This window comes from Delphinapterus leucas, chromosome 4 (genome assembly GCF_059928025.1).
Source record: "Delphinapterus leucas isolate spDelLeu-1000000601 "Yukka" chromosome 4, BTC_Dleu_Yukka2, whole genome shotgun sequence".
Taxonomy (NCBI): Eukaryota; Metazoa; Chordata; class Mammalia; order Artiodactyla; family Monodontidae; genus Delphinapterus; species Delphinapterus leucas.
The window spans coordinates 67494580-67516029 of record NC_143132.1 but is presented as its reverse complement, the minus strand read 5'-3'; the positions used below and the strand labels follow the sequence as shown (position 1 = coordinate 67516029).

The following is a 21450-nucleotide window of genomic DNA, read 5'->3' as shown; positions in this document are numbered from 1 at the left end:
TGATAGTCTCTGGAAAGCGTAGTTGAAGAAATGATGGCAATCCTCAGATACTTGACTGTTATGTGGAAGAAAGTGTAAAATTATTCTGTGTGGCTCCAATAAGCAGGCTAGGTTCATTTTGGGGGCTAGGGGCTGGTGGTGACTTCAGATGGGAGGTAGAATCTGGTTCAGTCGAAGGAAGAGATTTTGGGAAAAAATAGATTATTGAAATATTTGAATTCCTCCCCCCTTCCTGCCACTGTCTCTTTTATGATGCTTTGCCCCTCACTTAGCAGCTGTGTTTTCCTGAATTCTGTCCTCTTGTTCTTCAAGGCAGTGAGACTGAGTTTTCTGTTATGTTTTAGTCCTGTATGTCACTGACTGGTTTTGTCCTCAGACTAAAAACTATAAAAATGGGAAACATGGTGCCATTTCTTCCAAGTATTGACTCCCCTCTGGTATCTTCCTGCTTTTGGTTGCTCTCCAGCATTTTCAGATAGCTGTTTTTCTATATTGTCCAGTTTATAGTGGTTATCTGAGGGAGGGTGGTTTTAATAGGAACTACTTGGCCATACTGAAACTGGAAAACTCTAAGATTCCTTCCTTGTTGTTAGGTCAGGTGTTATTTTTTGCTTCCATCAGTTGGATAACACTATAATCAAATGGCTGTATAGGGCAAATTAGATTCTTTTATTTAAATGACTTTATCTCCTGTGTTTTCAGCATGACAAGAGTTCTACAGAAGAAGAGATGGAAGTAGAAAAGATAAAACATGAACTCCAGGAGAAGGAGGAACTAATTAGCAGTTTGCAAGCCCAGCTTAGCCAGGCACAGGCAGAGCAAACTACACAGGTAGGGGTATAAGTCACCTCATAATCATTCAGTTAACAAATCACTAAAGCCCAATGGATTGTTATATGACTAATAACATTAGTTCTATAATATTTGTCTATGAATCTATCAATTTCCTTCCTTCCTTCTTCCTTTTCCTTCTCTTCCCTCCCTTCCTTCCTTCCCCACTAAGTCTAGTAATTTTACTAGACTGTGCATTGGTGTTTGTCATCCATGGTTAGTATTTGTAGATACCCAGTATGCTTTTTCAATATTTGGTTTTGCACATTTTTATTTCACAAGAGTTTTCTTGAATTATATAGCTGTAGTATTTAGTCTGTTTTCTTCTTTGGGGACTTCTATTATCCATATGTTCTATCTTTGATTATCTTCCATTTTGTCACTTTTGGTTCCTTTTTACCTCTTCATTTTCAAAAGTTTCTTCTTTTTTTTTCTTATTTAAGGCATTCTATGTTTATTTACTTTTGTGTTCCTTCTTGTTTTGTGTTCTTTTCTGAAATGAATTTTCAGAATTCATTTTGATTCAGAAGAATCAAAGTTTTCCTGAATTCTGTCACCTCATTTCTGAGTTTTTCTGATTCTCATTTTTTAATTTTATTCTTTCATGTCTTGTATAATTTTCTTAATTTTTTTAACACCTGTTGAAATAAATTGCAATTTTGATTTTTTAAAAATTAATTACTTTTATTGGAGTATAGTTGCTTTACAATGTAGTGTTAGTTTCTACAGCAAAGTGAATACAGTCGGTTCTCATTAGTTAGCTATTTTATACATATTTTATACATAGTACATAGTACATAGTACATATTTTATACATAGTACATATTTTATACATAGTAGTGTATATATGTCAATCCCAATCTCACAATCCATCCCATCCCCACTTCCCCCTTTGGTATCCATACTCGATTTGTTTTTTGAGCATGCCTATCGTATGCTTTTCTCACCTGCTCCTTAGTTTTCTTTTTTATAATAATAACTTTGGATGGGATTTGACCTTGATCATTTTATGTTTCTTATTTTTGTGTGAAATTAATTTTCCTAAACTTTTAGAAGGAGGCTTGATTCAGGAAAACTTTTTTTATTTAACAGACTTTTTTCTTTTGTTGTTTTTGTGTTGTGTTCAAAGATAAGGCAGGTGGATTTCTGAGATTTCCTGGCTTTCTTCTTCCTGCCCTTCACTCTGGTCTATACCAAATTGGCTCAGTAGTAATATAATATGGGTCATGTGTATAATTTAAAATTTTTTAGCAGCTACATTACAAAAGGTAAAGAAGAAACAGGTAAACTTAATTTTAACAATATATTTCATTTAGTTCAATTTATTAAAAATATACTTTTAACATTAATATAAAATTATTTTTGTGTAAATTTATAATCTTTTTTCTGCACTAAGTCTGAAATTTGGTGTGTATTTTATATTATATATCAATTTGGATGCTAAATTTTCATTGGAAATACTTCATCTGTGTTTAGATTTCATAAAATTTCCAGTTGAGAAAATAGATTCATATACTCAAGTTGTTCCATACATATATAGAAACTTTCTAATAACTGAACTGAGTGCTGAAACATCATTTTCCTTTAATATTTGCATCCACGTTTAGAAACTGGTTAATTATTTAGAATCGTTAATTTGACTTTGAAAAACATATCGGCTTTAAAGCTACATCTGTGAGAAATGAAAGCACATGTCCACATAAAGACTTGTATATGCATGTTCATAGCAGCTTTACTTGTGAAACCAAAAACTAGAAACAACATGTCTATCAACAGGAGAATATTTAAACACACAATGGAATACTACTTAGAAATAAAAAGGAATGAACTATGCATCGGTAGTACACCTTTATTTTAAACTTAAGTGTGTCTATACTTATTTTTGAACTAGAAAAATAATTCAATAAAAATAAGTATTTATATTTTAATTACCAATTATGATTTACATAGGTATCAACTGTTATTCATGCTCTCTGCATAAAGTATTCTAATAAACACATCACATAGGTGTGTAGGAAAAAAATTATTTAAATGGAATCAATCCATTGCCACTGGCTAGATAGCTGGTATGTTTATTGTTAACACTAGGAGCAACATGCACACTTATTACTTGCACAACAATTCAGCAGTATATTATGTGATGCCACAAGTAAAGTGAAATATAATCATACCAAAACACAATTGTATTTAATGGAAAAATAATTTATACTTAAGTTAATTAAAATTAACTAATATTAATAAATTTCTCATTTACATTAAGCATATTTCAAGCCCTTGATAGCCACATGAATTGATATATGAATATATCATAGTTGATAATGAATATCATAGCACGTGTATAGCCCTTTGTCTTCTATTTCTGTTATCCCTATTCTGTTTAATTTCTATTTCACACCTAGAAGTCTTTTCTTGGTGCAGTCGGTGTCTTGGAAGGCCGCCCTGATGAGTTAGTTTTGAGACTTCAGCTGGGCCAGATTGTTCTAGCACTTTTGTCCTTTTTTCTGTGGACCCCTTGCATTCAGCCAGTATTGGAGAATGGGAAAGACCTGCCAATTTAAGCTGTTGTTCTAAGATTGGCCAACTGTGCTTTCCAATAAGAATTTACTGGCTATTTGGAGGTTTTCCTGTTCTCAAGGCCATCAGATGTTGCTCTGTCGCTGCCTTCTTCCTGTTGTACAGACTCTAATACCAGAGTCTTTTGGTGGCTTGTCTCTGCCTACTTGTATTTTGGGGTTTGTAGTACTACCTTCCTAATTTATTGTAAATATTGTCCATGGGTTTTTGATTTTATTATCTAGTTGTACTGTCTGGTTCTATGTGAGGATTCAGAGAAATTGAACAACTGCTGCTATTGTTTCTGTTTTCCTCTGACAAATAATTTTGATAATTAAAAAAAAAAAAAAAACACAGTACATCAATTCCCTTCAGTGTTAAGCAGAAATTAGAAGGATATTGGTAGGTATTTAGGGCAAATGAGAAAGGGAGGTCCAAGAATTAAGAGTGCCAATTCTTTTGCTTAAATATTTTTTTCTTCTATGTCTTCAGTTTGCTAAGAGTTCAACAGAGATGGAAGAATTTTTAATGATGAAGAAACAGCTCCAAGAGAAGGAGGAACTCATTAGCACTTTGCAAACCCAGCTCAGCCAGACACAGGCAGAGCAAGCTGCTCAGGTAGGGTGGAAGGTACCTCAGAATCATTAGAATAAAGAACCATGAAAGTTTAAGATTATTACATGACAAGTCACTTCAGACAGTCTATTTTTAAAACTTTAGTAGATGAAAGTATAGTAGCTAGAATATTACAGTAGAAATTAGAAGGGTGTGATAGTAGAAGAAATTAGAAGTGTTATTTACCTTGATGAATACACCATAGCTTAATTTATGGCTGTTTCTTAGTTCTACAGGCCCAGAAACTTGGTTTTAATAGCACACAGAGATTCTGTCTTTTAGGAAGGAATGAGCTTATGCTAAGTTCAAAAGAGACTGTTAGATAAACCAAAAGAAATACAAGTGATTAGGTCCATTATTTCTTTATAGTAAAATCTTAATGATAAGTTATAGTCAGAAGATTACTTAGTGATTATGTAATGAGAAAGTGGTATAGGTTATCTGATTCAATGTTAAAGGCACCAGTATGTGCCTTTCTTCTTCATAGTTATTTCTGCTTACCAGGACCAGACCGTTTGGACTGGCATCCTCAACTTTTTCTCTGTATTTTTCTAAATTTCCAGTTTGACCACCCACTCGTATTTTTCCTTTGGGAATGCTTTTGACTTAAGAAACATTTTTTTTTTCTTTTTTCCCTCAAGTGCCTTTGTATAATAGCTAATCTTATCCATTGGGTGTTTGGTGTTTACTTTATTGATAACTTGTAGTATTAGTGGTGCTCTCTGTCTATGGATAACCTACTGCTGTGTATACATTTAAAACTGGATATCCTAAAATCCTTAGTTTTACCTATTAGCTTTTATTGTGTCCTTTTTTGTACACTTTATACAATGTAGGATGGAGAAATACAAAATATTTTTACCGAGTGGCTTAAAACATGGCAAGCCAAGATACACATACGCACACACATGCACACACACACACACACTATGATGGATCCGTTAATACCTTTATGTGAATTAACAAATCCATCAGAATACAAGCCATTCAGAATGTGCATCGCAAGCAACAATACAAACTGAAAGTATTTTGAGAGGTGAAAGGGGTTACTTGCATGTGACAACCCAGGAAGGTTACATGGAAAACTCAGGATTTAGGTAAAACTATGATGGATAGATAATATAGTTTCAACAAGGTGGGGAAAGGTATTCCAATTGTAGGGAATGCTGTAAGCAAAGTCTCAGGAAAAAGAATATGGTACATTTATGGGAAAGGTTGTGTAGATGTGTTTGGCTCATGAAGGACTCCAATGCGTATACATTTGAAACACAGGATTTCAAATTCATAGTGATTTCAGAATTCAGATAATCAAAGATATTATGAAGATTTTTTTTCTCCTACCTAGAAGGAGAGCAAAGGTTGGTTCAAGGTGTCACAAATTGAAAAATCAACAATAGTTGAAGGACCTGTGCAAAATGGACACGCGAAGAGCTGTTTGGCATGCTTAACCACAGATCTTAAGGAAATGAATAAGCAGGTGTGCACGCGCACACACACACACACACACAAAACCTATGAACAAAACAAAAACACTGCTACCAAGCAACTCACAACCAGTCAATTTATTTCCATTTCATTTTGTTCAGAGCCAGTTACAAATGAGGGTGATCTAGAAGCCTGAAAGTAATGACAGTTGAAAATAGCTGTCTGGGGAGGTGGTGTGGATTTGGATGGAAATATACCGAGTTCTTTGGTAGAAGCAATTCTTTGAAAATGAGATCTGAAAGAAAGATTTGTATTTCCAGTTGTAGAGAATCTTGAGTAAAAGATACATTAGCTTGAAGCTTATATTTATAAACTGAAAGTTTTTGAGCATGATTGTGATATTCAAAGAATTGTCTAGGGCTTAACAGGAATCTAACTTTGTATCTTTAATATTCTAATCTCCTTAGATCTTTTAAAAATATACCTCTTGTATATTTAAACACTTCTATTAACCATGCAAATACAGTTTTTATTCAAAATTTATGTTTAGGCTGACTTCTGAATTTGATGGTAGGCTTTCTCTCTCATTCCGAAGTTAGCATCAAAGCCTATCTCTCTTCCAAAATTCTCATCCTTGGCATTCAAAATTTAATCTGAAAACCTTATTGTCTATCAATTCTCAGTGTCTGTGTTTGGAGAATAGTCTGTAAGTTTTGTTTGTGCGATATTCTGGGAGTGTAACTTGTATAGTTTCTCTGGTGTGTGTCTTCAGTTGAGTTCCATGCAGCAGGTGGTCCGAGAGAAAGATGCCCGCTTTGAGACACAAGTTCGTCTTCATGAAGATGAGCTTCTTCAGTTAGTAACCCAGGCAGATGTGGAAACAGAGATGCAACAGGTGTGTTGCTAAAACCTAGTAGAATGATTGTAGTTTTGGTTAACATTTAATTAAGTTATCACAGCCACTTTTCCACCCTTACCCACTGCTCTTCACTTGGTCTGGGTTTGCTCATTAATTGCCTTCTTTTCGGTGTTCTTCTCTTCTGTTGCATATTGCTTATTTATTTTCCCTTACCTTGCCTCTTACCCCTCTAATCAGGTTGTCACTACTCAAAAGCTGAGTTTAATTGGCAAATGTATGTGTTAGTCAGAAATTGGTTTCTCTTCAGTTTGCTGATTGTAGCTACCTTTGTGCATTGAAAACCTGATCCAAAGCTTCAAAAACAATGAAGTCAGTTTTACACTTTAGAAAATTTAAAGATAAAAAGCAGTGATTTTGAAGCCATAAGGTCTTTTATTAACTCATTCATTATTTTTAATTCATTGAATAATTTTTGAAAATTGGCTTCATTGTTTTTAAGTTTGTCATCGACTAACTCAAAAGTATCTGTTTCTGTTTAGTATGTAGTGCAGTGTGGTACCCAAAGGCCCTCCAGTGGTATTTCATAGCTGATTCATTTAACTGTTTTTGAGCTTCTTCCAAATTCTAGGCAATCCTTCTGAATATACCACTAAATAAAGTTAATTTATATAGCACTTTTTAAAGTAGTATATTAATATATACATGTATTGTTGACTTATTCATTCAACAAATGTTTACCAAGTGACTGTCCCATGCATGAAACTAGAAGAGAAATGGTTCTTGCCTATAGAGAATATTCTCTTTGGTGAGTGGGATATACGTGTACCTATGTTATTTAGGTACAGGACATGACTATATAATTTTAAAAGTGGATATGTGTAATAAATATCTAATTATTAAAAAGGTTCCCTAATTCAGGGACTTCCTTGTGTCAGTTTGGTTGTTGTTGGTGCTCTGAAGAAGACATTTTTGGAGATTCTTTGTTGCTGCTGGATAGGAAGCATGGCATGCTGGTGTCCGACCCTTTAATCTGTCATCCTCAACATCTAAAAATCTTAAGTACACAAGTCTACCTGACATTTTGAAAGGTAAGCAGATAATGATGCTCATGTGTTAGCACATTATGTCTAAACGTTTTCTTCTCAGAAATTGAGGGTGCTGCAGAGGAAGCTTGAGGAGCATGAAGAAGCCTTGTTGGGCCGTGCTCAGGTTGTGGACCTGCTGCAACAGGAGCTGACTGCTGCTGAACAGAGAAACCAGGTACTGCCTTCTCTACTACCTGCCTTGGGAGTATTCATTTCCACTTTAGTTTGCCAGGCAGCAGGTATAAAATCCTGTTAGAAGCCTTCAGAGAATTGATGCCATTTATTCATTCTTTCAACAAATTCCCTGTGCTTAAGTGGTGGTGATACTATGATGAGCAAAATATATACAGTTCCTTCCCTCATGAGGCTTACATTTCACATCTTTTATTGTTGCTCTTTTCCTTTGTGATTTTAAGTCTAGGGTCCTAGTTTCTTTAGAATGTCATATTTTCATCTAAGGAGTTTCTTTTCTGTCAGCTTACCCCTTCTCTGTCTTCAATGGTTCTTGTGCTTTATGTACTGTCCCTTCTTTGTTTGTTTTGTTGTTTAACTTTATGTTGGTTTGAAATAATCCCACCATGCAATATTCCCTTAAATTTAAAGGTGATTAAGGATGCTGATGTTCTAAAATCTTAAACTCAGGTATCCTATTCCCTGACTGTAGCCCATCCTGTCATTCCCTTTCTTAGGCTGTCCTGACTTTCATTCTCATTAAGATTCCTTGATCCTTTCATGTGTTGCTCTGGTATGTTGGTTCTTTCTTGGCCTCGCTCCTTTCCTTATTTGGTATAGATCTGCGACTGCGATTTGGACTACTCCTTTACCAGCCCTTGGATTCCCTGTGTCCCTGCCCCTTCGCATCCAGGGAGCCAAATCCTAATGTGGAATCGGTGCTATGGTCCACATTCTCTGCTTGTTCATCTGGGTCCCGCATGCTGCTGGAGAAAGTCATATACTTTCTTCTTAATTTTCAACTCTCCTTGAGAACGACTGTCTTTCTTGCATAGAAACATGTTCCCATATCTCCAGTTCTAACAGAACCCATACCCTGACCCTGAGTCCCCTTTCTGGCTGTCATTGAATAGTCAGGTTCAAATCCCAGTTGTGCTACTTACTAGATAGGTACTGTGGAGATAGTTACATATGTGTGACTTTATGGTAAGTTTCCATTCTCTGCTCCTTTTAGTACCTTATAAGTATCTCTCTCATGGCCTCTAATATTTTGTATTATAATGATCTGTTTAAGTGTGACTCTCTCACTAAACTCTGAGTTCCTTGAGGGCAGGGACTGGATCCATTTATTCAGTATTTATTGAGCACCACATACTCAGTATGCCATATATTATGCTAGATGCTGGAGAACAGTGATGATAAAACAGACACAGTCCCTTTCCTTATTGAACTAATTTTGTATTGGGAGACACATAAGTGAAAAGCTAATGAAACAAATAAATATATATATGAATAGAAACTGTCAAAAGTATCAAGAAGCAAAAACAGAGGGTCTTATGGAATTGTAGGTTTGGTCCTGAGTGTCTAGGCCTGGGCTTCACCTAGAAGAGGCTCTTCACTATGCTTATTGAAATGAAAGAATGAATTTATGGTTCATGAGGCTTTGTCTTTTTTTCTTAGATTTTCTCCCAGCAGTTACAGCAGATAGAAGCTGAGCAGAGTACTTTAAGGAACACTATAGAAACAGAAAGACAGGAGTCCAAGATTCTGATGGAAAAGATGGAACTTGAAGTGGCAGAGAGAAAGCTATCTTTCCATAACCTGCAGGAAGAAATGCATCATCTTCTAGAACAGCTTGAACAGGCAGGTCAAGCCCAGGCTGAACTGCAGTCCCGGTACAGTGCTTTGGAGCAGAAGCACAAAACAGAAATGGCAGAGAAGACCTCTCACATTTTGAGTCTTCAAAAGACTGAACAAGAGCTGCACTCTGCCTGTGATGCCCTAAAGGATCAAAATTCAAAGCTTCTCCAAGATAAGAGTGAACAGGCAGCTCATTCAGCTCAGGTCATTCAGCAGCTGGAAGGTCAGTATTTGATTGCGTTTGAAGCCCATTTGTCTAGCCCATTTGTCTAGCATCCCTTTAAAATTTCAGGGATCTCTTAGTGGCATCATTTGCTTAAACCAATTGAATGAATAGAATGATTAAGAAAGGTGTCTCTTCTGAACTCTTTGTTGCATTTCTCCCATCTCTGACTGAAGTTATAATCTGGCTTAATAAAATTATTATTATAGTACTAAAAACTATTGATAGTAATGTGTCAGACATTAAAAAGAACGCTATGTGAAACATAACTGTGGTCTGAAGGGTTCACTGACTGAAATGAGTAGGATTTGAATTAATTTGCGGAAAGCTCAGGCCAGATCTAGCTGCAAAGGTAGGGAGACTGAATTGCGTGGAGTCATCTTTACTTCTTAAGATGGATCTGAATGCTTTTCTTATAGGTGAAAATTTCTTTTTAAAGAAAACTTTTTTAAAAATGTGTTATTATTAAAGTAATACATGCCTCTGATTTAGTTTAATTCTAAAAGATTGGCATACAGGAAAGATTTTAGAAAGCATTAAATTGAACATCTGTATTGAAGAGAGCTGAACATTAATCAGAAAGCCTTAAGGGACATTACATGGGAACAGTGTGTTACATGAGCATGCTGTTCTCTTAATTGAACCATGTTCATGTTTAAAACATCTCAGTAGGATTTATAATGCTTACGTGGAGAGTGAAGAAAATAAAATAAAAAACGCTAAGGGCATTTTCAAGGGGGAAAGGAAAAATGACTTTAAAAAAAAATACCTAGACCTGTTTTATTTTACCTTTGAAGGAGGTTTACTGAGATGTCCTTTGGTCCTTGAGAGCATTTAAACAATTTATAAAAATGATGGTATTGGCATCGTAATTTTAATTAAGATAACGGAACTAGAATAAACAGCATATGGTGTATCCCTAGAAGATAACTCACTAAGTTTCAGGCTTGAGGCAAAGATCATTTCAATTTTATTTTCTTTTCCTTAGATCAACTCCAGGAAAAATCCGAAGAAATCAACCAATTTCTAAATAAAGCAACATTGCTAAAACATGAAATAGCATCTCAGACTTCTTTGCCAGATGTTTCTAACGAAGGCACACAGGTAATTAAATGTGTACTTCTTATGAATATGATCTATTTGTCTTTGCTGTATCTATACTTGGGTGTTCTAATAGAATTTATTCCAGAAAGCAGTATAAGCCTTCTCTCTTTTCTGCCTACACAATGCTTTTTTGGAGCCAATTCTATTTGAAAGGAAACATGAAAGACAGTAGTGTCCCAACAATGAATAATGAGAAAAAAGTAGACAATGAGCAGCATAACCTCAAGAGCCTTTCTAACCTCTACAGCCTTTCTGTATTGGAGATGAGTCATTAATTTTAATCTTATAATCAGCTTTCCCAGTTGAGAAATCAATTTTGTTTTTGGTAGACTGAGATTTGATCAGGTTTAAAGTATACAATTCAGTCTAACCAAACTTAAAAGTCTATTGTAGAAATCATAATGCCCACATTAATCAGTTAACAGTAAAAAGTTTAATTTCCTGTTGATTGGCCAGTATATTCTCTCTGCCTTCTGTAAAAGTCTCCGGGGAGCTAGATTTTAATCACCAGAAGGCTGCTTATTGAGCTTGAATATCAGAACAAGGAGAGTTAGTTTGATGATCTTAATTAACTAGTGTCAAGCTGGGATAACTGGATTAATTCATCTCCATTATAAGATTATACCCTTCCAAACTGACAGATATAAGGGTCAGCAGAGTCCCATAGTTCCTGGGCAGTACTGTGCACTGACAAAAATTTTTCCTTCCTGGTTTTTGGCATCTAGGCTTTCCAATCTCTTCTATTCTCCCATTCTCAACTTTTTCCTCCCGTGTTTTGTTAAGACATTTTTCAGCAACTCTAAAAAATTCAGATTCCATATATATGTTTTAGCATACAGAATTTTTCTCTTTCTGACTTACTTCATTCTGTATGACAGACTCTAGGTCCATCCACCTCACTACAAATAATTCAATTTTGTTTCTTTTTATGGCTGAATAATATTCCATTGTATATATGTGCCACATCTTCTTTATCCATTCATCTGTCAGTGGGCACTTAGGTTGCTTCCATGTCCTGGCTCTTGTAAATAGAGCTGCAATGAACATTGTGGTACATGACTCTTTTTGAATTATGGTTTTCTCAGGGTATATGCCCAGTAGTGGGATTGCTGGGTCGTATGGTAGTTCTATTTTTAGTTTTTTAAGGAACCTCCATACTGTTCTCCATAGTGGCTGTATCAATTTACATTCCCACCAGCAGTGCAAGAGGGTTCCCTTTTCTCCACACCCTCTCCAGCATTTATTGTTTGTAGATTTTTTTGATGATGGCCATTCTGACCAGTGTGAGGTGATACCTCATTGTAGTTTTGATTTGCATTTCTCTAATGATCAGTGATGTTGAGCATCCTTTCATGTGTTTGTTGGCAATCTGTATATCTTCTTTGGAGAAATGTCTATTTAGGTCTTCTGCCCATTTTTGGATTGGGTTGTTTGTTTTTTTGATATTGAGCTGCATGAGCTGCTTGTAAATTTTGGAAATTAATCCTTTGTCAGTTGCTTCATTTGCAAATATTTTCTCCCATTCTGAGGGTTGTCTTTCCATCTTTATGGTTTCCTTTGCTGTGCTTTTAAGTTTCATTAGGTCCCATTTGTTTATTTTTGTTTTTATTTCCATTTCTCTAGGAGGTGGGTCAAAAAAGATCTTGCTGTGATTTATGTCATAGGGTGTTGGACCTATGTTTTCCTCTAAGAGTTTTATAGTGTCTGGCCTTACATTTATGTGTTTAATCCATTTTGAGTTTATTTATGTGTATGGTGTTAGGGAGTGTTCTAATTTCATTCTTTTACATGCAGCTGTCCAGTTTTCCCAGCACCACTTATTGAAGAGGCTGTCTTTTCTCCATTGTATATTCTTGCCTCCTTTATCAAAAATTAGGTGACCATATGTGCGTGGGTTTATCTCTAGGCTTTCTATCCTGTTCCATTGATCTATATTTCTGTTTTTGTGCCAGGACCATACTGTCTTGATTACTGTAGCTTTGTAGTATAGTCTGAAGTCCGGGGGCCTGACTCCTCCAGCTCCTAAAAAAAAAAAATGGTTCTGAAGAATGTAGGGGCAGGACAGGAAGAGAATAGACTTGAGGACATGGGAAGGGGGAAGGGTAAGCTGGGAAGAAGTGAGAGAGTGGCATGGACATATATACACTACCAAATGTAAAATAGATAGCTAGTGGGAAGCAGCCTCATAGCACAGGGAGATCATCTCGGTGCTTTGTGATCACCTAGAAGGGTGGGATGGGGAGGGTTGGGGGGAGACGCAAGAGGGAGGAGATATGGGCATATATGTATATGTATAGTTGATTCACTTTGTTAAAAAGCAGAAACTAACACACTATTGTAAAGCAATTATACTCCAATAAAGATGTCAAAAAAAACAAAAAATAAATAAAAATAAAAACAAAAATTCAAAGAATTTTATGGTGAACACCTGCATACTCACCATTTAGATTCTATTAATATTTACTATATTTGCTTTATCATATATCTATCCATTTATCCATCTACCAATTCATCTTAATTTTTTGTACATTTCACAGTAAGTTGTAGACATCAGTACATTTTTCTCTAAATATTTCGGCATGCATATCATTGACTAGATTTTGATATTTGTTTATAGTTCTTTTTCTTTTGAAGTGAGATTTACAAAACATGAAATGTACAGGTATTAAGTGTACCATTCATTGAGTGTTGTCAAATGCGTTACCCAAATCCCTATCAAGATATATCACCCTACAAAGTACCCTTTTGCAGTCAACCGCATTACTCCCCTCCAGAGATGAACCAATGTTCTATATTTTTACCGTAGATTAATTTTGCATGTTTTATAGCCTATACATGTAATCGTACAGTTGTGTTATTTTGTAGAAAACTTCTTTCACTCAGCATATTTTGAGATTCATTTATATTATCATATGTATCATAATTTATTCTTTTATATTGCTGAGAAGTATTCCATTTTATGAATATACTGTATTTTCCTTTTGCATGACTGTGCTATAATTTCCTTTTGATGGATAACTGGTCTTTTTATGCTTTGGGTATTATGAATTAAGCTGCTATGGACATTCTTGTACAAGTATTTGTGTGGACATATGTTTTCATTTGTCTTCATTAAATGCTAGTTGAGGAATTTCTGGGCCATAGAGTAAGAATATATTTAGCTTTATAGGGAAATGCTGGATCTTCTTCCAAAGTGATTATATTGTTTATACTCTCACCTAAAATATATGAGAGTTCTAGTTGCTCTGCATCTTCTCTAAGATTTGGTATTACCAATTTTTAAAATTTTAGCCATTTTAATGGGTATGTAGTGGTAGGTCAGTGTGGTTTCAATTTGCATCTCCCCAATGACAAATGACGTTGAACATGTTTACTTGAGATTCTTGGACATTTGTATATCTTCTTTTGGTGAAGTATCTGTTCATGTCATTTCCTCATTTTAAAAATTGAGTTTTTTGCCTATTTATCAAGTTGTAGTAATTCTTTATACATCCTGAATGCCAGTTTATTATCAGGCATGTTTGGTAAATATTTTCTCCCATGCTGTGTCTTGCTTCTTTTTCTTTTTTAATTTTTTTAAATTGAAAATCACATATTGAATTTTTTTTATTAAAAGTAGAATTTCTTTTTTAATATTTATTTATTTGGTTCCACCGGGTCTTAGTTGCAGCAGGTGGGCTCCTTAGTTGCAGCTCGTGGACTCCTTAGTTGCAGCTCACCGGCTCCTTAGTTGTGGCATGCGAACTCTTATTTGCAGCATTCATTTGGGATCTAGTTCCCTGACCAGGGATCGAACCTGGACCCCCTGCATTGGGAGCGTGGAGTCTTATCCACTGCAGCACAAGGGAAGTCCCCGTGGCTTGCTTCTTATCCATTTTCTTCATGATGTTCTTTAATTAGCAGACATTTAAAATTTTGATAAAGTCTATTATTTATCATATTTATCATTTTTTTTCTGGTTATAATTTTCTTTGTCCTGTGTGTGAAACCTTTGCGTAACCCCAAGTCATGAAGATATTCTCTTATGTTTTCTTCCACAAGCTATATAGTTTTAGCTTTCACAGTTAAGTCTCTGAACCTCAATAAATTTTTGTGTGTGGTGTAAGATAAGGGTCAAGTTTTATTTTTTTCCCTATATGGATATCCAATTGTCTCTGCACCATTTCTTGAAAAGACTTTACTTTCCTCATCGGATTGCTTTGGTACCTTTGTTGAAAACAAATGATTAATAGGTCTATTTATGAGCTTTCTAGTCTATGAGCTTTCCAGTCTGGTCTAGCCAATTCTTAGGCCTGTATCATAATTTTTTTCGGGCAAGGCTTTATTGGGGCAACAGAGGGAAGTGAGAACAAGTAACAGGGTCCCTTGCTGGCTGGCTCCCTGAGGGGAGGCGAGCTTGTTCCTTATATGGGGTCAGGGTAGGGGTGTGTCCAGGGGTCTTGCTGGAGGGGTGGCTTAGGTGGTTTGCCCACCCCTAAGGTGGTGTTGTAGCATATGCTCAGTACCCTGCTTTTGCTCCCAATACCCTGTTTTTGCTCCAAGCTCTTCAAAAGTGGCAGTTGGGTGTTTTTGGTCTCTTTGTATCTTTTGGGTCCAGAATTTGCCCCAACTGCACATGCACGCAGTTATTTTTAGTCCCATATAGTTTCTTTGTATTTTGTTGCTGGAGGAGATGTTTGTCCAGGTGCAAGCACTGCAGCACTGCAGCAAAGGGTCCTAGGTCCCAGCCTATCTCATCCCCTGCTGAGAGACTCTACACCCTTATTCTTAAGGGGTAAGGGACCGAAGGTCTCTTCTTCTGAAACTTCTTCCTGTATAAGGGGACAGGGGCCACAGACCCTAGCCCCTAGAGGTGTAGAAGTCTCTTGCTGACTGTCCCAAGGACCTGGGCCACTTTCTGCTGGAATGGGCTGAATTCCTTGAGCCATCATGAGCCTTACTTCAAATTGTCAGAGCCCAGAAGACACAAACTCAATCAAAAGGTTAAACAAACAAGGGCTGTAAAGGAGAAAAACAACAATAGCCATTAAAGGGCCTAGGAAGGGAAGGAACCAGGTTACTTTGGGAGGGCTTCCTTAACTGTTGACCTGACAGGGGAGGCAATGTGGTCCCTGCCAAGAAGCCATTCTGTTTGGGTGTATATTTTTGTTAATCTCGGGGTTAAAGTTCAACATGTTTCTCTATTTTTAGAATGGAAGGTCTGGGTTGGTCCCAGCTCTCCTTTTTGGACCGAAAAGTCTTAGTCACAGGTTTACAACAATAGGGAAGACAACAGAGTACTAGACAAAATATAGTCTAAATCAGTATGACTGAAAAGAAAAGGGTTATGAGAAAACAAAAACCTCCTGCCAGAAAGCTTTTTATTTTTTTTGCGGTACGCGGGCCTCTCACTGTTGTGGCCTCTCCCGTGGCAGAGCACAGGCTCCGGACGCGCAGGCTCAGAGGCCATGGCTCACGGGCCTAGCTGCTCCGCAGCATGTGGATCTTCCCAGACCAGGGCACGAACCCGTGTCCCCTGCATCGGCAGGCAGACTCTCAACCACTGCGCCACCAGGGAAGCCCCAGAAAGCTTTTTTTACCTTGTGGTATCCAAGAGAACAAACTGGAGAACCAGTTTTCAGTTTCCCTGCCCATATTGAATAGTGAGGATTGGTGGTTAATTGTCTGCTGAAATTAGGTGGTTTGTTGTCAGATATTCTCAAAGTTGGTTTCTACCCGGTACGGGCATCAGGGCTGTTTTCTTTGCCTCCCGATGTGCCCTGTTCCCTTAGGTAATTTGAGAATTTTCCTTTTGATGCCCACAGCAGTGAATGACTTCTACTAGTGTTGATTTTTGAGCACTTCTATGAGTTGTAATATCTCAGCCCCATATGTTACAGTGGAATTTTTTGCATTTAAAAGTCCTCTTTCTTTCCAGATTAGCTGCATGGGCATGTAAAACAAGGAAGGCATATATATATATATATATATATATGTATATGTATATATATATATATATATATATTTAAAATTTATTCATTTTATTTATTTTTGGCTGAATTGGGTCTTCATTGCTGCTCACAGGCTTTCTCTAGTTGCGGAGAGCGGGGGCTACTCTTCGTTACAGTGCGCAGGCTTCTCATTGTGGTGGCTTCTCTTGTTGTGGAGCACAGGCTCTAGGCGCGCGGGCTTCAGTAGTTGTGGCATGTGGGCTCAGTAGTTGTGGCTCGCGGGATCTAGAGCGCAAGCTCAATAGTTGTGGTGCACGGGCTTAGTTGCTTTGCGGCATGTGGGATCTTCCCGGACCAGGGCTTGAACCCATGTCCCCTGCACTGGCAGGCGGATTCTTAACCACTGCGCCACCAGGGAAGCCCGGAAGGCATATTTTGAGTCTGTATATATATTTATAATTTTCCTTACCCCAATGTTAAGACTCAGGTTAGGGCTATTAGCTCAGCCCTCTGGGCTGAAGTGTTAGGTGGCAAAGGTTTTGCTTATATAGCACTATAAGTGCTCACAGTAGCATACCCTGCCCTCCTGACTCCATCTTTAATGAAACTACTGCCATCAGTAAACCATTCTTCCTCAGGGTTTTCTATGGCCTGGTCTGTTAGATCAGGCCTACAGGCATAAACCTAGTCAGGGGTTTCAAGGCAGGAATGTGTTAGTTCTGGGCCTTCAGCCAGGATTAGAGTAGCCAGATTGAGGGTGTGGCAAGTTTTGAGGGTTAGTTCTGGGGAGTCAAGGAGTAAAGCCTGCTACTTAGTAAGGCAGCCTCCAGTTAGCTAATGGTGGTCTTTAATTTCCAGAATCTTTTGTACTTGATGAGGGGTCTGGACTTCCAGCGGCTGTCCAAAGGTAAGCTTGTTAGCTTCTTCCACTAATAAAGCAGTGGCAGCTACCGCCTGGAAGCAGCCATGTCAACCTTGGGCCATGGAATCTAGTTGTTTGGAAAAATAGCCTATAGGTTGAGGAACTTCTCCTAGCTTTTGTACAAGGACTCCCATAGCTGTCCCCTGTTTTTCAGCTATGTACAAGATAAATGGCTTTTTTAAATTGGGGAGACCCAGAGCAGAAGCTTTGGTGAGGGTCTGTTTGATCTTATTAAGAGCCTTTCTTGTTCCCCAGTCCAAAGTAATGGCTCTGTATCTGGGCCTTTAGTGGCTTCATATAGAGGCTTAGCCATTAGTCTGAATTCTGGAATCCAAATTCCGCAAAATCCTGTCATGCCTAAGAAAGTACGAGGATTTTTTTTTTGGTCTTTGGGGCGCTTAGTTCTAATATAGCTTCTTTTCTATATAGAGATAGCTGTCTGCTTCCAGGGTTTATAATATATCCCAGATATTTAACTTGTTACTTTGAGATTTGTGCTTTTTTCTGAAAGATCCTGTAACCCTGGGTCCCAAGGAAATTAAGGACTTAAATGGTATTCTGATCTGAGGCCTCCATGGTGGGAACTACATATTAATATGTCATCCACATACTGTAGACTGGCCCCTTCTTTTAGGTGTATCTCCCTTAGTTTTTTTTTTTTTTTTAATAAATTTATTTATTTATTTATATTTTTGGCTGCGTTGGGTCTTCGTTGCTATGCGCATGCTTTCTCTAGTTGTGGCGAGCTGGAACGACTCTTTGTTGCTGTGCGTGGGCTTCTCATTGTGGTGGCTTCTCTTGTTGTGGAGCACGGGCTCTAGGTGCACAGGCTTCAGTAGTTGTGGCACATGGGCTCAGTAGTTGTGGCTTGCGGGCCCTAGAGTACAGGCTTAGTAGTTGTGGCGCACAGGCTTAGTTGCTCCATGGCATGTGGCGTCTTCCCTGACCAGGCCTTGAACCCATGTCCTGTGCATTGGCAGGCAGATTCTTAACCACTGTGCCACCAGGAAGGTCCCTCCCTTAGTTCTTTTCTTAGGGCCTGGGTGAACAAGTGTGGGCTGTCCTGAAACCCCTGAAGCAATACTGTCCAGGTATATTATTGCATTTGACCTGAGTGGGGGTTAGTCTACTAAAAGGCAAACAGATACTGAGATGAGAGATGAACTGGGATGCAAAAGAAGGCATCCCTGAGGTCAAGCACTCCAGGAATCTGGACTAATATAAGGATTGGCCACAAGGGGATGCATAGGGACCACTGCATCATTTACTCCTCTAAGGTCTTGTACTATTCGATAGTCCCTATTTGGCTTAACAACTGGCAGAATAGGGGTACTGTATGGAGACTGACAGAGCACTAAGAGGCCACGTCTTAAAAATTTATGGATGAGGGGTTGCAAACCTTTTTTTGCTTCCAACTTTATGGGGTACTGTCTCTTGTTAGAATAAGCGACTTCTGGCTTAAGGCTAATTTTTACAGGTTGAACATTTATAGCCTTCCCAGGGATTCCTTTGTCCCAAACTGCAGGGTTTACTGTGTGTAGAATATGGCTGGGAATAGGCCCTTGTTCTTCCAGTTGATTTGTCTTAGTCAGAATCAAGATAGGGGGCTGCTTCGGGCCTCCTAACTGTAATATGGCTCCAAGGGAGCCCAGAAGGTCTCTCCCCAGTAATGGGATAGGACACTCAGGCCCAACTTAAAAGGCACATGAGATCAAACACTGTTCAAATAGGCAAGTGAGAGGCCCAGTGAAGTAATGGGTGTGAGGCTTTCCATCAACACCATCACAGTACAGCTTTTGGAGGAAGGAGGCCCAGTGTGAGAGATCAGGACAGAGTAAGTGGCTCCATTATCACTTAAAAAATTGATTTTCTTACCTGCTATGTCAAGGACCACCCGGGCCTCCTTGATGGAGATAGATGTCTCATTGCAGGGAGCCACCAGAATCCCCAGGCCTGCTCAGTCGTCCAGCATGGCCATCTCAGGAGAGGGAGCCCCCCAAACGTGGTGACACTGAAACAAGAGATTCAGGTGGCTACTTGTCACCCACAGGGAAGCTGCATTCAGTGTCCTGGAGGTGCCCAGATCCTCTCCCTGGAAGAGGACAACTGCCCCACACTGAGCACTGTAAATCTGATACTGACCAGGGTTATTGGCCTTCCCCAATCAATAGAAATTGATTAGAAGCCAGACAAGAAATTCAGGCAAGGCTTTATTGGGGCCCCTGCTACAGCAGGGCGGAGTGAGAACAAGTGATAAGTTCCTTTGCTTGCTGCTCCTGCCTGTATCACATTGTTTTCATTACTGTAGTTTGTAATTAGTCTTGAAGTCAGGTAGTATAAGTCCTCTGACTTTGTTGTTCTTTTCAAGATTGCCTTGATTATTCTAGGTTCTTTGCATTTCCACAGAAATTATACAATCAACTATCTCAAATTCTATTTGAAAAAAAGAAGAAGCTGGATGGGATTTTGAATTGGCATTGTGTTGAATCTATAGATCACTTTAGGGAGAATTGACATCTTAATACTACTGAACTTTTCAATCCATGAGTATAGTATCTCTCTTCACTTATTAAGATCGTCTTTAATTTCTTTCAGCAATGGTTTGTAGTTTTGGTTGGAGGAGTTGTGCACATTTTAAAATTTATTCTGAAATAGTTCATGTTTTTTAATGTTGTTGTAGGTGGAATTTATTCTAATTTCACCTTTCCAACTGTTTGCACTTTTATGTAAGTATATAATTGAATTTTGCTTATGTGAACTTGCTATTTATTTTATTAATTCTAGTCTCATTCTGTAGATTCTTTAGGATTTTCTACATAAACAATCAGGTCATCTGCAAATAAAGGCAAGTTTTACTTACTCCTTGCTAATCTTTATGCCTTTATTTCTTTTTCATGCAATGGCTAGGACCTTCATAACACTGTTTAATAGAAGTGGTAAGACTGGGCCTTCTTGCATTTTGCCTGATCTTAGGGGAAAGTATTTCATATTTTACCATTAGCTGTGGTACTAGTTTCAAGTTTTCATTAATCTTTTTTATCAGATTGAGGACTTTACCGTCTATTCTTAATTTGGTAAGAATTCGTATTAAATTTTGCCAAATGCCTTATCTGCATTTATTGAAATGATCATATGGGTTTTCTTCTGTTCATATGGTACATTACTTTAATTTTTGACTATTAAACCAACCTTGTTTTGTTAGGATAAACCGAACTTGGTCATAAAGTACTATCCTTTATATATATTACTGAATTTGATTTACTACTATTTTGGGAAGCATTTTTGTATCTGTACTTATGAAGGATATTGGTCTTTGTTTTGGTCATGAAGATTTTCCTTTGTTTTGTAGTACTTTGTCAGATTTTGGTATTAGGGTTATTATGGCATAAAAAAAATGAGTTGGGGAGTGTTCCCTTTTATTTGAGAGTTTGTGTAAAATTGGTATTATTTCTCAAGAATTTGAAAGAATTCACCAGTGAAACTATCTGGTTCTGGAGTTGATAATGAATTGAATTTCTTTTACAGATATAAGACTAATAAGATTTTCTTTTTCATCTTGTGCCAGTTGGATTTTAGTTTTGTTTTGTTCTGTCCGTTTCATTGAAGATGTCAAATTTTTGTTATAACGTTGGTTATAGTATTCCCTTTTTTATCCTTTTAATGCTTGTACGCTCTGTAGTGATACCCATCCCTACCCCAATCCCTATTGTTTTTTTTTAATTAAGATATAATTGACATATAACATTATGTAAGTTTAAGGTGTACAACTTGTTGATTTGATACATGTATATATTGCAATAGGGTTACCACCATAACATTAGCTAACACCTCCATCATGACACATAATTACAATTTCTTTTTTGTGGTGAGAACATTTAAGATCTAGTCTCTTAGCAACTTTGAACTATATAATACATTATTATTAACTATAATCACAATGTTGGGTGTTAGATCTTCAGAACTTTTTCATCTTCGATCTGCAAGTTTCTACTGTTTGGCCGACATCTCCCCACTTTGTGCTTCATTTTCTTCATGAGACTTTAAACTAGAAATTATTTGACTTTTAAAAAAAATCTTTTCAAAGAACCAAC

The 21450-nt window shown here is 37.4% G+C and overlaps 1 protein-coding gene across 12 annotated transcripts in view; it reads left to right on the top strand.

Annotated features, from left to right (window-relative positions):
- The window catches only part of GOLGB1 (golgin B1), an 89931-nt gene that overhangs the window by 24050 nt on the left and 44431 nt on the right, over positions 1 to 21450 (top strand). For 4 of the 12 annotated variants that reach the window (XM_089909954.1, XM_022564930.2, XM_022564998.2 and 1 more), the window contains exons 5-10: positions 703 to 831; positions 3877 to 4002; positions 6197 to 6319; positions 7430 to 7543; positions 9001 to 9403; positions 10392 to 10507. In XM_089909954.1, coding sequence (XP_089766080.1) covers positions 703 to 831; positions 3877 to 4002; positions 6197 to 6319; positions 7430 to 7543; positions 9001 to 9403; positions 10392 to 10507 — 1011 coding nt within the window. The remainder of the gene's footprint in view (positions 1 to 702; positions 832 to 3876; positions 4003 to 6196; positions 6320 to 7429; positions 7544 to 9000; positions 9404 to 10391; positions 10508 to 21450) is intronic. The other 8 variants (XM_089909952.1, XM_089909949.1, XM_022565329.2 and 5 more) reach the window with 6 other exon arrangements.